The sequence below is a fragment of the Solanum lycopersicum genome, chromosome 1 (genome assembly GCF_036512215.1).
Source record: "Solanum lycopersicum chromosome 1, SLM_r2.1".
Classification (NCBI taxonomy): domain Eukaryota; kingdom Viridiplantae; phylum Streptophyta; class Magnoliopsida; order Solanales; family Solanaceae; genus Solanum; species Solanum lycopersicum.
This window is the reverse complement of record NC_090800.1, coordinates 3606564-3622409: the sequence shown is the minus strand read 5'-3', so window position 1 is coordinate 3622409 and position 15846 is coordinate 3606564. Positions and strand designations below refer to the sequence as shown.

General features: G+C 31.4%; 4 protein-coding genes and 1 long non-coding RNA gene across 8 annotated transcripts; 3 read left to right on the top strand and 2 right to left on the bottom strand.

The window, feature by feature from the left end:
* Nucleotides 1–4715: 4715 nt before the first annotated feature.
* On the top strand, nucleotides 4716–6410 carry LOC101249849 (inactive protein RESTRICTED TEV MOVEMENT 2-like). Its single transcript, XM_004228826.5, has 2 exons — nucleotides 4716–4921; nucleotides 5784–6410. Exons 1-2 carry the CDS (start codon nucleotides 4798–4800, stop codon nucleotides 6299–6301), a joined length of 642 nt encoding a protein of 213 aa, XP_004228874.1. The 5' UTR covers nucleotides 4716–4797; the 3' UTR covers nucleotides 6302–6410.
* Nucleotides 6411–7784: 1374 nt separating this feature from the next.
* LOC101250148 (uncharacterized) lies at nucleotides 7785–8993 on the top strand. Its single transcript, XM_004228827.5, has 2 exons — nucleotides 7785–7977; nucleotides 8286–8993. Exons 1-2 carry the CDS (start codon nucleotides 7881–7883, stop codon nucleotides 8855–8857), a joined length of 669 nt encoding a protein of 222 aa, XP_004228875.1. The 5' UTR covers nucleotides 7785–7880; the 3' UTR covers nucleotides 8858–8993.
* LOC138347853 (uncharacterized) lies at nucleotides 8202–8833 on the bottom strand. The gene is made up of 2 exons (XR_011220398.1): nucleotides 8693–8833; nucleotides 8202–8412 (listed from the first exon to the last, which is right to left on the bottom strand). It is a non-coding gene; the product is annotated as an uncharacterized lncRNA (long non-coding RNA).
* Nucleotides 8994–10839: 1846 nt separating the features above from the next.
* Nucleotides 10840–12222, top strand: LOC101250437 (inactive protein RESTRICTED TEV MOVEMENT 2-like). The gene is made up of 2 exons (XM_004228828.4): nucleotides 10840–11129; nucleotides 11528–12222. Exons 1-2 carry the CDS (start codon nucleotides 11024–11026, stop codon nucleotides 12118–12120), a joined length of 699 nt encoding a protein of 232 aa, XP_004228876.1. The 5' UTR covers nucleotides 10840–11023; the 3' UTR covers nucleotides 12121–12222.
* A 427-nt stretch (nucleotides 12223–12649) lies between these two features.
* Nucleotides 12650–15418, bottom strand: LOC101250726 (double-stranded RNA-binding protein 1-like). Of its 4 annotated transcripts, none has more exons than XM_069296409.1 (7): nucleotides 15161–15418; nucleotides 14653–14727; nucleotides 14383–14481; nucleotides 14019–14254; nucleotides 13594–13813; nucleotides 13291–13410; nucleotides 12650–13195 (listed from the first exon to the last, which is right to left on the bottom strand). In XM_069296409.1, the coding sequence occupies exons 1-7, from the start codon at nucleotides 15369–15371 to the stop codon at nucleotides 12831–12833; spliced, it is 1326 nt and encodes a 441-aa protein (XP_069152510.1). In that variant the 5' UTR covers nucleotides 15372–15418; the 3' UTR covers nucleotides 12650–12830. The 4 variants fall into 4 exon arrangements, with proteins under 4 accessions (XP_069152510.1, XP_010312663.1, XP_069152506.1 ...); XM_010314361.4 differs by having other exon boundaries at nucleotides 14019–14257; nucleotides 14653–14748; nucleotides 15161–15410; XM_069296405.1 differs by having other exon boundaries at nucleotides 14653–14748; nucleotides 15161–15410.
* Nucleotides 15419–15846: the final 428 nt, after the last annotated feature.

Here is a 15846-nt window from a genome sequence, read left to right as displayed (position 1 = left end):
ACTTAAAAGAGTCTGTTTGACATATCGGCTAAAAACTGCTTATTTTTATAAATATTTTTTTAAAATAATTTTTTTGTTACGAAAAAGAATATATATTTTGTGTTTGGTTAATTATTTTTTATAAATAAATTGTGTTTGACTAATTTATTTTTAAGAAGTGTTTTTAGAGTCAAATTACGACAAAGTGTAAATGTTAATATACTATTTAAGATTGTTTTATAGAGGGAAACTAGTTTAAATATCTATTGAAAATTGAATTATATTTTTTGTTTTGTTAAATTAAAATTGAATATTCAAATTTGAATCAATATTGTACATTCTTTTAGAGGGTTGAAATTTTAATTGTTATTTTTTTTTCCTTTTTCTAATATTGAAAAAATGTTGTTGTTGCCTTTCTTCTAATTTTGTAAAATAAAAGGTACATAATAAATAAATTGATAATACATATAAAGTAAAGTATTAAATGAATTTTATATTTAATATCAATCTTAATTAGAAAAATAATATTAAAAATATTACACAGGGCAGGTTGAAAATGAACAAAAATGTTATATAGAGTCGGGCGGATCAAAATTATGCGGGTTAAGCTCAACCTGCTCTACCCCACCCCTGCCCAGCACTGCCCATTATTGTAAAATAAATTCAATAATTCAATATAACATTATAAAAATAGATTTATTATACATGACGTTTACTGTTTCATAATAATTAAATATTATTCTTTGTATCTTACTAAAAGAATTCAATGTATGATGATAAAAGGATAAATTATATAAACAACATAGAAAATTTCTTGAAATTATATATAAAAATGACTTCTCATTTAAAAAGTGTCACAAAATCAACGACGAAAAATCAAATATACGTAAAATATTATGTGAATACAAAAAAAAATTATTCCACGTGCACCTCAAAAAGATTTGCGGCCATGACCTGATAAAAAGTTTTAGTTGAAAATTAGTCAAACTGTAATATCAAACGCACTTAAACAATCAACTGAATTTTTATGATGCAATTTGAAAAGACAATATCAGAACTTTTGGATGCAATAAAACGATTAGAGATGAATTTTAACTAGATTTAAATTTTAACAAAAAATAAAATAAAATAAAATCATATTTCACGAAATTATCTAAGATATATTTATACTTCTAAAGAATTATTAATTTATTAATAAACCTATTTATTATTTATATATGTGTCTTCTAAAAATATGTATCTTATTATCTTTATCGAAATAGGTAATCCTTTCATTGATCCAAGAAAACCAAAGAAAAATATTACCTTAGAAAAATTATTAATTTATTAAATATTAATTTAATAAAACTTTACTGTATCACACTTTTAGTTTCATATTTTAACTAGTGTGTTTTCGTTACCTCCTAAACTATCACACAATATACACTAAGCACTCAAAATATTTGACATATTTTATGTAAACAAAAAAATCTATTAAAAATATTATTTTTATTTTATAAATAAAAATAAATTTTACGTATATTTTATTCTTATCGGACTTTATAAATGAATATATTGTGCACTTATTAAAGCCAAATATTAACAAAAAGCAGGTGGAGCTGATAAAATCCATAAAAATTACCCACAAAGTTAAACTAAATCAGTCACTTAAAAATAATATTTTTATATTTATAAAATAAAAATAAATTTTACATATATTTTATTCTTATCGAACTTTATAAATGAATATAGTGTGCACTCATTAAAGCCAAATATTAACAAGAATCTTTATAACTGTTTTTATATTCTTGTCCACCTAAATCCAACAAAACATATAGTAAAAAGAAAGTTGGATCTTTTAAATATTTTTTAATATTAATTACTTATTTTCTTAAAATTATTTTTCATAATTTAATATATATATATATATATATATATATATATATATGTAAATTATTATTTCTTAAAAAATATATAATTTAAATTTAACAAGTAAAAGTAGATGGAATAGATGAAGTACTATTGGACCACCCTTATTTGCCCTAACAATTACTTAATCGAGCCAATAATTATACGGAAAAATTACATAAATTATTACATTTTAATAAATAATTACTGATTTTAGTGATATTTTTTTATTTATTACCATTTATAGCAATATTATGTTAAGTCTGCAAGATGAATTAAAACTGAATTATGTATGCAATATATATGAATTATAATTATTTTTTGAAATATATTATGTTTGTTTGGTAAAAATTTGACACATTGTATTATAAATGTATTAAAATGGGTGATAAATGTATCATACATCATCAAAACTTGTATTATATGTAAAAAAATAAATTGTTCTTTGTAATATGTATTAAACTTATATTATAAATGAATTAATACTGATCAAGTGGATAAAAAATATTATTGCTATAAATGGTAAATATTTTGTTATTACAGTATATTTATGGAAGTTTAATTATAAGTACCCACTTGAGTAATGAACCATTATTAGGCGCCACACTTAAATTTATGTTAATCAGTAAAGTTATTTATGTATTTGAAATATATAACACTAATATATTTAGTGAAAAATTTCATAAAATTGTAGAAATTTGAAGATAATAAAGTGTACGTAGATTTTATTATTATCTTGTGGAGAAAAAAAAGTTATTTTCGATTAGATTTAAGTGCAGCAAAATCAAGTACGGAAAAAAAACAATGAAGAAAAAATAGCAACTATCAAGGGAAATGATGCAAAGCCAATAAGAAAGGAATAATAATTAAAAAAAAATATGATAATCGAAACACAATAAATATCATAAGGTAATACATATCATAAGCAAAGACTACAAGAATATGGTTAGTACATCGAAGAATATGAACAAGCATAAACCATAAAAAAAAAAAAAGACGATACTCCACTATATACATACTGACATTCTATTTCAATATGTATCTTTCATACCCTCATATATAAGATCATATCTCAAATCTGAAGTTGCATCATATACAACTCTATCTAATCACCTCTCCCCGTAAATTTACAATATAATATCCTGATATTAAAACTTTACTTACACACACATTTCGTATCAAAATATATATATATATATATATACCTAATTCAGTTAAATCCATAGCTAATATGTTGTATTTGTAATTGACCACAAAATCTTAAGACTTGAGGATGGATCTAGAGTATTTAGAGCAAATTCTCAAAAAAAAAAAAAACTTTTAAGCACAATCTTATAATTATATTGAAAAATTTACTAAATATACCAAAAATATTTATTGAGCACATATGAAGCCTTTTTGTTAAAAAATAAAAGAAAGAATTAGAGATTATTTTAAAACACATAAAATTAAAAATGCTAGATTCACTTCTCCAAGGCATCCACTTTCCACTACTCCAATCCCTTGTTAATTTTAACCACTTTATTATTGTATTTTATTAAAGAATGAATATGATTAAAGCATCAATTTATATACTTTATGAACTAAATAAATAAATAAATAGAAAATGATGTACAAAGGAGATCACATGCACTTCACATGAAAGATTATATTCCAACTTCTCTCTCATGCTAAATTTAGAATATATTCCTACAAATAATACTAAAGTTCCCATGCAGAAAAAAAAAAGTTATTAACATAACTTTTCAAAAATTCATAAAGAAGGATCAAGAAATATAGAAATTCACTAATGGTCACTATCATAAAAACACTCCTTATAATTTGTGCATATTCCTATTTTGATGCATTATATAATCTTCTTACACAAGCATTTCTATGTCTGAGATAGTGATAAGTCTGCATATATTTTTTTTGAATTTTATTTTATAAAATTATTCTAAATATATTATTGTTATTACTATTGTTGTGTGTATATATATATATACATACATATATATATATATATATATATGTGTCAAACTATAATTAAATTCCTCGAATTGGAAATTCCTAAAACTTGAGCCCCAAACTTTATGGAGAAGATTTCATGAATTGCATAAATAATGAACATAAGGCTCTATAATTATAGTTTTGTTAATTGCGCTCTATAGTTATAGTTTCATTTGCTATGAAGGTTGTGGTTTGTATATTAGGCTCTATAATTATAGTTTTGTTAATTGCGCTCTATAGTTATAGTTTCGTTTGCTATGGAGGTTGTGATTTGTATATTTCGCTTGCCCGTTTGAATATTTCGCTTTCAGACACGAACATGGCAAGTATATACAAATTGAGTTGTGGTTTGTATATTTTGTCTGTAAATATACAAATATATAGGGTAAATATATACAAAATTATGTATTTACATTTAGAAATTTTTTTAAGAACTTAGTTTGTACATTTCGTTTGTCATTATGCAAACAAGGTAATTTATTATGAATTCTTCATAAATCGTATACGAATAATTAGGGTAAACATATACAGATTCTGAATTTATGCAATCAAGGACCGAACCGAATTATACTGAATTCATATAATTAGAAAACCAAATAGCAAAATTTCATAAAATTATAACCACATTAAAAATAATCAAAGCTATAGCTATATTACATAATATACTCTAAATATTTACCATTTTGCGTAATTTTTCCAACTTTGTTTCCTATTTAGGAATTCTTCTTAGTTTTTTCTTTTTCTTGTAGAAGCAAACAATACTTGGCAAAGGTTTCTAAATAAAGAATGGCATGCAACTATGTGTAAGGAATATTTAATTTGAAAGGAAACAAAGAAAGTAGTATGTCCATATATAACCTAAAAATAACCTACAAAATCTATATTTAGAAGGAAAAAAATATTACAAAATTTGCAAAAAGAGAAATTAAGAAGAAAACAAACATGGAAAATGGAAATAAAGATAATTGTAGTTGTTGTAGCAACTCAAGAATACATGAAGATTTTATGCCAACATCAGAATTGGTTCATGGAAAAGACTATGATACCCTTCTCCTTAATCTTCCAGGTGCATCTCATTTATTTTTTTTCAAGATAGTTATCGTATAATTCAGTCAAATTTATTTATCGAGATGATCAAAATATACGTCGTAGATACATAATCAATGTGTATGTATGTATATATATATATCGATATGATCAAAATATATGTAATAGATACATAATCAATGTGTATGTATGTATATATATATATCGATATGATCAAAATATATGTAATAGATACATAATCAATGTGTATGTGTGTGTATATATATATAATTGAAAGAAGTAGTTTTATAAATGGTTACATTTTCTTTCTTTACATTTCTTTTTTTTTTCTTTCATTGGCTTTCATGTATAATTGCCTCCTCCTTGCTATGAAATTTATGTGTCTCTAATTTCTATTTTTTAATTATTATTTTTGAAAAAATGGGTAAATATATCTTTCAATTTTACAATTTAAAGATGATATATCACTTTCTTAAAAAGTGTTTTTTATATATACATATATATATATATGTATTCTCATCATCTAACAAATACAATATATTTTCCCTTTTCATTAACAAACTAACTTAATTTACTAAATTTTAAAAAAGTGATCTAAAATTAGTTTTGTAGTTCTAAAAATGTCACATCCATGACTTTAATAAATTACCCCACCAGATGGATCTAATCTGAATATAAATAGTTATATCAGTTATAAGTCACAAAGTTAATAATATTTTAATTAATCAAAACTTTTATGTTGTATCCGTATTCATATATAATTATTACATTTCTATTTTTTCTTCGATAAAGTTCACACTTAATTTTCGCTTTTACCTTCTGACGTTTTTTTTACGCTTTCGCTTTTAAAAACACCTAACGAACATCGAAAATTCTAACAGGTTTCAAGAAAGAGGAAGTGAAGATTCAATTATGCAAAAGAACAGGAATTCTAAAGATAAATGGACAAAGGCCAGTAAATAAATTTTTAAGCTTTCAAAAGGACATTCCTGTTTCAAAAGATTGTGACAAAAGTAAAATAAATGCAAGGCTAGTAAATGGAATACTTTATGTTAGGCATCCAAAACTCATAATTTCATCACAAAAATATGAAAATGACTTGCCAACCTCAACTAATATTGAACCAAAACAAGACAAAAAGAAAACAAAACTAGATGAACCAAGTGGACAAGACAATGCTGGGAAACCAAACAACACTAGTCCAAAATCCAATGAGCAAACACAAGTTGTTCAACGAAACGGATCGATGAAAGATGATGCCACCACGACGCGTACTTCTAGTGATATATTTGCAAAGTTGAAGGTGTCAAGGCAAGTGATGAACATAGCTCTGGCTGCATTGGTGGTTCTTGGTATTGGTGGCTATGTAATGAGGTTTCCAAAGAAAGCAAAAGAATGAGATTATAGTTAGCTATTTGTGTATTTGTGATTACAAAGTTTGATAATGCAATGTAATGTAATTTATTTGAACAAAGAATCAGCATTTGAATAAAGCATTAGTATTGTGATGTCCTTGTGGCGGAACCAAAATTTTCATTAAGGAGATTCAAAAATATGATAGAGTAAATAAGTGAAGTCGAGTAAATTCGACATCTACTATATATTATATTGTATATGCAATGTAATTTTCCGTCAAATGTGGATCAGATGAACCCCCTTCCCCCTACGTAGCGCCTATGCCTCTACCTACATTTCCATTTATTTGTGGATTTTGTTTTGACAAGAAGTTTAAAAAGTAAAGGAAACTGTTGAATCTTATGGCCTTAAACAAAAGAGTACTTAGGATATACCAAAATATCGTTTAATCTTAAACATGTTAAGTAAAATATTGAAATTTAAGAATTGCCCAAAAGAAAAAAAAGTCTTTTTTAAAAAAATAAAATAGACTAAAAAAGAAGGTAAGACAAATAAATGATTGTGTGCGGTATGAAAGAAAAATATTTTCAAAAAAGGTTTTTAAATCATCATGTTTGATTGATTCAAGTGTTTTGAAAACTATTTTTCAAATTGACTTTTTCTTTTTCAAATTTAAGGAAAATGACTTTCTAGAAAACTCTCTTTTAACTTCACAACCCGATTGGAAACCCGACCTCGACTTGGGACACAACTCCCTATCCCAGCCCTAACCCAGATTGAGGTCGCATCTCAGGTTTAGGTCAGGATTTGGATCCCAAATTGGATTGAGGTCGCAATTCATGTTCAACACTCGGTGTCAGGGTCAAATTCAAAGTTCGAGTCTCGAGTCAGATTCTGAGTCGAGAGTAGGATCTTGGGTCGGGGTCAAGATTTCGGTCCCTAATGGGTAGTCATGTCTAAGGTCAAAGTCGAACCTTAATCCTAGGTCTCGGGTCGGGAGTCGGGTCTCGATTTTCAAGGCCAAGACACGACTCCTGACCTAGACTCGATTTGACACCCGATCGAAATCCAACTCGACTTGCGGAACCGGCTACCGACTCCAAGACCCGACTCCCATCCTTCACTTCGGATCCAACTCATGATTATAGTATTTTTTTTTCGTCTTACAGTATTTTTGTGTTCTTTGTCGTGGTGTTTTCTTAGATTATACCTAAATAATCTTTGGACACTGTTTTCTTTTTATTTATCAAACGCTAAAAAATAAGTGATAAAAACCACTTATTTTTTCATTTTTTTAGAAACATTTCCATGAAAAATATTTTCCTTTCGTACCAAACACACCCTTGAGCTCAAACTTTGGTCCTACACTTTAGGTTTCTTATTTAGGTCTTCTAAGTGCTTTTTAATTATTTTATTGTACAAGAAGAGGTTTATAAACAAAGTAATGAACCATTAATTAGATAAGGAATATGTATCTAGAAAGAAAACATAGAAAGTTCTCTTGTGAATTTTTCTAAAGTGTATATATATACACTACAAACTTAAATCCTTTTCATCAACAAGAACAAAGCCTTGAAGCAAATATCACACATTTTAGCAAAAATAAAGCAAAGAGATAGAAAATGGATTCAACACAAACTCAAGTATATGAAGATTTTGTTCCATCAACAAAATTGGTTCAAGAAGAGCATTTGGACACTCTTCACCTTACTCTTCAAGGTCTTTTTCTCTTAAGTCATTACATAGTTTATATCGACACGAAGTGAGGACACATACTATAACTTGTTTTGTCATCTTAGAAGTCTATCAGTCCTTCTATCGGTGTCACATACACCCTCTATTAGTATTATGTGACATCCTAGGAAAATCTCATATCGACGTAACACAGAAGAGATGTTTAATATATAAGGAAAAAAACATGCATTTAAGACTCTAGTGACGTGTTTTAAAGCCGTGCAACTGTAGTATTCATGTACTATTCATTTCATTGTTTTTGTTAGTTAACCTTAAACATTGAAATTCCACAGGTTTCAAGAAGGAAGAGCTGAGGGTTGAACTGAACAAAACAGGAACTCTGAAGATCAGTGGACAAAGGCCAGTTGGGAAGTCGAACAAGTGGCGGAGATTTCAGAAGGAGTTTCCTGTTGCAGTAAACTGCGACAGAAGCAAAATCAGCGCAAAGTTAGAAAACGGAATTCTTCATGTTATACAGCCAAAAATGATAACTTCATCAGAGAAAAAGGACAACAAATTGATAGCTACATTAGCTGAAAACACCCCTGCAGCAAATAGACAGACTACAACTTTACGAGACGAGTTTAGTAAACAGGACAATGCTGGTACTAATACCTGTTCTAAAGAAGAACCAAAGACCAATAGTCCTAAAAACAGTGAGCAAACAGAAGGTAAAAGTAGTTCAAGTAGTAGTTCTTACAGTGAGTGGACAGATGATGAAACAATCGGAAAAGTGAGTTGTTTGGCTGCAAACATGAAGAAGACAAGGAAGGTGATGAAAATGATTCTTGTTGCTCTTTCAGTTCTTGGCATTGGACTCTATGTTGCCAACGTGATGAACTCTGCAAACGGCGTTGAAGAATGAGAAGGCAAAAATCTGTTGGGATGTTTCTATGGTTGAATATAATAACTAGCAAATGATAAACTGTATGTAATCTATGAAGTTGTTATGAATCTTAAAACCATTATAACTGCTAATTAAGTTGCATATTGGTTTTTTATCTCTAAGTGTAATTCCAGATTGGGGTCTGAGTGTGTTGTGTACGTAGTCTTACCCCTACCTTGTGAAGGTCGTAGAGAGGTTGTTTCCAAGTCTGGAGGGTGATGTGCATGCAACGTGACATCTACCCTGTGAAGATAGTAGAGAGGTCGTTTCTGTTCTGATAGACTTTCGGCTCAAGTAAAGCATATCAAAGTCACTAATAGAAGGAAATACAGTGGTGAAGAAGTCATACAGAAAGTAATGGAGAAAGGAAAATAACAACAGGAAGTAATACGATAACCGAAGCAAAGTAAACAACGTGTAATAATAAAATCGAGCAATAAGATAGTAATAATAATAATACTGATAAAGGAAACTAGATAACGCTCGACTACCTACTAAAGCCCTTCCACCCTCATCCTCGACCCCCATATCCTCCTATTTAGAGTCATGTCCTCGATAAACTATAGGTGTGTATGTCCAGTCTAATCAGCTCTTCCTAATACGAACTTCAGCCTACCTCTACCGCTCTTCAAACCTACCATAGCCAACCATTCATACTACACTAAATAGGATCTGCTGATGATCATTTTTCATTAGATTTCTAATCGAAAATCATGTGCAACAAGAGAAAAAAAATGAGTTATCCACCGGACAGTTAGTATTTTCAGGTCGTGTGATTTTTGTGTTGTGTGAAAAGAAAAAGTGATCGTTACGTGACCATATATGAAGTTTACCTTGGTATAAGTAGCTTTCCGTAGTAATAACTAAGCGAAAAGAGAGTTCAGCTTACATTCAACTCACAACAAGAACCAATTGACTTTACATATGCAATGCTGATAATTCTTAGTGCTAAAAAGTTCATTTCAAATACATTACATGATAAGCTTTGGAAAAAAAAAGGACAAATTAAAATGGCTCCTACTTTTCTATTGCTCTTTGAGTATTGTTTTGTCTCACCCCAAATCTGGGGTGAGAAGTGACACAACACTCGATGCCTTCACTCTGACTGAGCGAACTGATTAAATATAGGGAAAAAAGACAAATATACCTCTGAACTATCGTAAACGGTATGCAGATATCCTCCGTCATACTTTAAAGACATTGGTGCCCCTGCAGTCCAAAAACTAGAGCATATGTACCCTTTCTACTAACGGACATACACGTGTCATAATCTTATCCACCGACCTGATATTGGATCGATGGATAAGATTGTGTCACGTGTTCCTATTTAGTCTTTCGTTAGAGTGAAGGGCATATACGCTCTAGTTTTTGGACGACAGGGGCACCGATGTCCCTAGAGTATGACGAAGGGTATCTGCATACCATTTACGATAGTTCAGGGGTATATTTGCCCTTTTTTCGCTTAAATATATCTACCCATACTCATGAAAAATGCATGTCAAACCTTATGAAAAAGGTATATTCATGTGTGCAATAAGTGTATCATGTAGCACATTAGAGTATGATTCTTGAAACATGTGTGCAAAGGCGGAGGTAGTGTAGAAGGTACGAATTCGACAAAACCTAGCTAGTAGCTTTTGTCCGAACCTTGTATTATTTGATACGTACAAATTATTAATTTAGAACTCAGTAACTTAAGAGAGGACTCAAGAAACCAACTAACCTCCCATAATATACTATATTTACCTTTTACCATGTCACTTAAACACTACATCGGGATAATAGAACCCTCGTAAACTTTCATATCTTATTAAAAAGAAAGGGTATATTCTCCATTCTTTTGTATTATAGACTTTCCATATCCCCTATTAGAAATTATTAAACTTTTGAGCCTCAAAACTTTGTACCTAAACTTTTAGGTTCCCTATTTAGGAGTTCTTTTTCATGTACAAGAAAACTTTGTCTAGCTTAAAGAAAAGGTTTGTTAAAGGAATATGTATCTTGAAAGAAAACACAAAAAAGAAAAAAAAGTTTTCTTGTGAATATTTCTAAGTATATATATATACTTCAAACTTTAATCATTTTCATCAACAAGAAAAGATTACATATTAACAAAAAAAAAAAAGAGAAAAAGAAAGATACAATATGAATTCAAAGGGAGCTACACCAACTCAAGTATATGAAGATTTTGTGCCATCATCAAAGAAGGTTCATGAAGAAAACTTTGACACAATTCACATTAATCTTCATGGTAATTTTCATTTAAGTCATTGATTATTATTATCTGTTTTTCCCTCCTCATCCCATCGGTGTCGTGTGGCGTATCTAGACTAGACATGAATCCGATATAAGCTATTGTGTGAGCGTTAAATCGACACATAATCTATTGACTCTAAGTTCTGGATTCACCTCGAACCAAAATGTTGCATGCAAATCACTTGTGTATATTCACATCACACACGATTATTGTTACGTTTTTTTTTTATATATAAATTTCATGGCTAATACGATTAATGTCATATATGATTATGGACGTTGAGGCTAACTCGTGAAATAAAGATTGTCCAAAACCGTATAAGCAGATTGTAACTTATTCCCTAAATCATATGGCATAACAGTTACAGACTAATAAACATTGAAATTACACAGGTTTCAAGAAGGAACAGCTGAAAGTTGTACTTACCAGCACAGGAACTCTGAAGATCAGCGGCCAACGGCCAATTGGTCCGACTAAATGGCAGAGGTTTCTGAATGAGTTTCCTGTTGCAGAAAACTGTGACAGAAGCAAAATCAGCGCGAAGTTTGAAAACGGAATTCTTCATGTTAAACAACCAAAACTGATACCAAAAGTGGAAAAGGAGAAGGAATTGTCAGCTACATTGGCTGAGAATACCCCTGCAGCTAAAAGACAGAAGACTACTCTACGAGACGAATTTGGTAAACAGGACAACGCTGATGTTGATACGCCTGCTAAAGAAGAACCAAAGGAAACTAGTCCTAAAACAAGTGAGCAAACAGAAGAGAAAAAGCTACCATCACATGATAGTAGTTCGAGTAGTTCTTCTCATTCCAGTGAATCCGATAGTGAATCGACTGATGATGATACAGATGATGAAGCATCCGAAAACGTCAGTTGTTTGGTTGCAAACCTGAAGAAACCAAGTAAAGTGATTCAAATGACTCTTGTTAGTCTGTTGGTTCTTGGAATCAGCCTCTATATCGCCAACGAAAGATCTCATTAAACTTTCCTTTCTAAACTGTACTCAAATCAATTTGTTATGAATCATAAAATCATCATTTGAATATATAATAAGTGATAATGAGATGAAATGATTTGCATTTTTCATGTGTGTTCACTAAAGGTTTGAATCATTTGGACTCTTTGTATATAGGCTGCACTCACCTCCGCTTGCCCGGTCGAGCAGCAACTAAACAGATCTTTTAATAATTGTCATTTTCCATTGAGTTAACTACCACAAACATATCTGAACTATCAGTTTTTCGCGAGTTTCACACAACTATCAGTTGTTCTGATGATGATATAGAAAAAGAAAACAACTGATAGTTCGAGTGTTGAACTTGCAAAATATCGATAGTTGAAGTGTGTTTTTGACCATCAACTCTTTCATTGGAACGTTATACCAGTACGACTGTAGAAAGAATAGATAACATGGTAAAGAACACTTTGTTCATCTAATCCTGCAGAAACAGCAACTAAACAGGATAAAGACAACATCGAAGGGGCGGGAAAAAGAGAAAGGAATAGCATGATAAGTTCGGAATAGCACCATTTAACTTCCACAAACACTTCAATGTTTCAGAAAATAAAACACTTAATACAAGTTCTTTAAGTAGATAGTAGCTATAGTCATCGTTGATTTAGTTCAGCCTCTTTGTATAAGAGAACGATAAACGTAACTAGCATGCTTCTACTGTAAATAGTACATAATAATTAGCCACACTTCTCAGTGAGGAATTCCAATCTCACAACAGACCACTTATCTTCAGCAATAGGAAGTACAGTAGTACCCGTGGGGAGGACCCCGTCTGGAATGGATTTGTAAACTCTGATCCTGTTGGAAAGGAGGTAACTTTCGGTTTCTGCAGTCCTCCTCGCACTAGAGTCTGCATTCGAGACAGTAGGAGATTTGGATGGCGTAGTTTTACTAGGCAAATGGAGCAATGATTCCACCGAAGAAGGGGTTTTCTCATTGACACTGAGCTCTTGGACGCCAAGCGTAAGTGAAGAGGCATTAACTATATCAGCACCTATGGACTTTGGAGATGTACTTTTAGAGTAAACTATCTCCTCTTCATCTGTCAAAGGCATGAATTTTAGTTGAATCAGAACAGTAATAATAAGACGATGACATTAGTCGGAACAAGTATAAGGTAAAAACTATGAGACAGACCTCTGAATTTTTCTTCACTAATGAAAATGGACAGTGATTCCATGATACGTTCAGTTTTGACGATTTCACCTTCCGACTCCGCGGAAACAGTTGAAGGATTACCAGCATATATGGATTTGCCTGAAAATGGAAAAAACATCGAAATACTGTAGAACAGTAAAATTTTCACTAGTCTTTCAAGACAAATAGCTGTTAGACTGAACGGAGGTAAACTAGTTGGCCGAATGGTATATATCCATGACTTTCCCTTTCTATAATGTTCGATTGGCTCACGTATACAGAAGGTAGAAGAAGAATACTTACATTTTGTTAAAGCTGTATAAGCAACCTTAGCAGCGTTTTCTTCTGCCTGTTTCTTGGACTTTGCGCCATCCCCGTGAAAGATTTCTGCTTCAATTTCTACACTTGCGAAGAATGTCAGATTGTGAGGCTCACCGGCCCCGATTGTTTTATATCTAGGCAAGCAAATTTCTTCTTGTTGTGCTAGTTCTTGCAGGAAACTCTTGTAGCTGCCAGTATTACTCTGCAACGAAGATTATAAAATGAACAAAAGAGAAAGCTTCCGTGCCAGTTGCCAAAACGAAAATTAACACATTTGCAGCAAACAAGATGGATTGACGACCTGGCTAGAATTCAAGTTACATACACCGACAGTGTAAGCATTTTGAAGAAACGCTTATCATAGACGGTGCATATAGGACATATACTCAGATAACAAGGGACTATACCTTTTCTAAGTCAACGGTTACGAGTTTCATTAGTGCAAACTGTGCAACAGATTCTTCTGCTTCCTCTGAACTCTTGTATGCTCCGGGATTTTTGAACAATTCACCAGCCACTGTCACAGTTGCCTCGAAATAAAGACCTTGAGCTGAACTCATCTTTTTGTTGCAGTACACAGGTACACCGAGATTTTTCCTTTTTGCATACATCTGCAGCTTCTTCTTGTACTGATAATGAGAATCTTCTGTAACAAAAACAACCTCACTTAGACATTTAAGACGAACGGTAATGACACCAAAATCTCAACAACAACAAAACTGAAGTGTATTATTTATCAAATGGAACAGCAAACAGTCGCAAGTTCTTCACCTTGCTTGATCTCTGAAGTATTACGATGATCCTGCAGATGTTGACATGCTTCCTCGGTTTTCGTTAGTCCACTATCTTCTATTGTTGGAAGTGAACCACCTAAAAGGAAATTACAGGTTAAGAAATGTTTTAGAACATAAAGAAAAAGTTTCAAAAAGAAATGAAGGATTCATAGATAACTAAACAGCTATCGCAATGGTAATGACACCGATATCTCAAAAGACCAAACTATAATCGAATGTATCGAAAAGATTATCTTAGACTTTTCACCTTTCTTGATCTCAGAAGTACTTCTATCCTGCAGATTTTCGCATTCTCCATCAACTTTTGTTGGTACGGTATCTTCTGCAGTAGGAAGTGAACCACCTATTAATACATAGAAAAAATATGTAATTTACTTCAACAATTTGTTTAAATACTACTTTGCAAAAAGTTTATTATACAAATTCAATCCATATTATTCTCTAGCCAATTAATTTATGTATAACAAACTTGAAAAAAGAAATAACTACAGACCAGATTTGACTATTTGAGTTCACAAAATCAAGAGAAAAAGTCAAAGAAAAGTCTAAAACCAGAGCTTCTATGTGAACACTAGGTAGTTCGAACTCGTCAAAAATGCCAACAGGTGCAAGTCGGATCTTTTTTGGAGGATCCAACACTGACGCGAACAACATTTTTGAAGAGTAACATGTAAATAAGAACCAACATAATAAACAATAAACACTTATAAACATGATCTTTAAGAGATACTTCATATGTATAAATATATATATACCATTAGTAAAGTGAAGGAAAGCAAACTTAGCAGCTTCATTATGTGCTTCTTTTGATGATTTACGCAAAGGTAGAGAGTCGAAATTGATGCCGTTGACAACAACAGAAGCTTTGAATTTTGGATTATGATCTGCTCCATCTCTCATACAACAATATTGAGGTAGTGCCCATTTCTTGCTATGACACAATTCTTGCAGCTTTGACTTGTACATAATTTTTTTCTCTGCTTTCTAAGTTGTTTTTTGCTTTCAAGTTTCATTACTATATGTACACATAAAAATGCCCCCCCACCCCACCCCACCCTACCCCCACCACACACACACACAAGTTTGCCTCATGGTTCATGCATTGAGCATTGAGAATCTTGACCCCCCACCCCACCCCAACCCCATGATCTTCTGCATGTTCTAGTACTATCTTTCTTCTTTCTGTTTTCTATTTGGTGTCTGATATCCGCATTGAAACCTAATTATTCCAGATTTGCACAGTGTAGGACTCCATTTGAGGTACCCGCATTGGAACCCGACTATTCTAAATTCGTGTAGTGTAGGGTTTCATTTGGGGTACCCGCATTGGAAACCCAACTATTATAGATTTGTGTCGTGTAAGGCTCCATTTTGGATACCCGCATGAAAAACCAACTATTCCAGATTCACGCCGTATAGGGCTCCATATGGGGTACCGCAT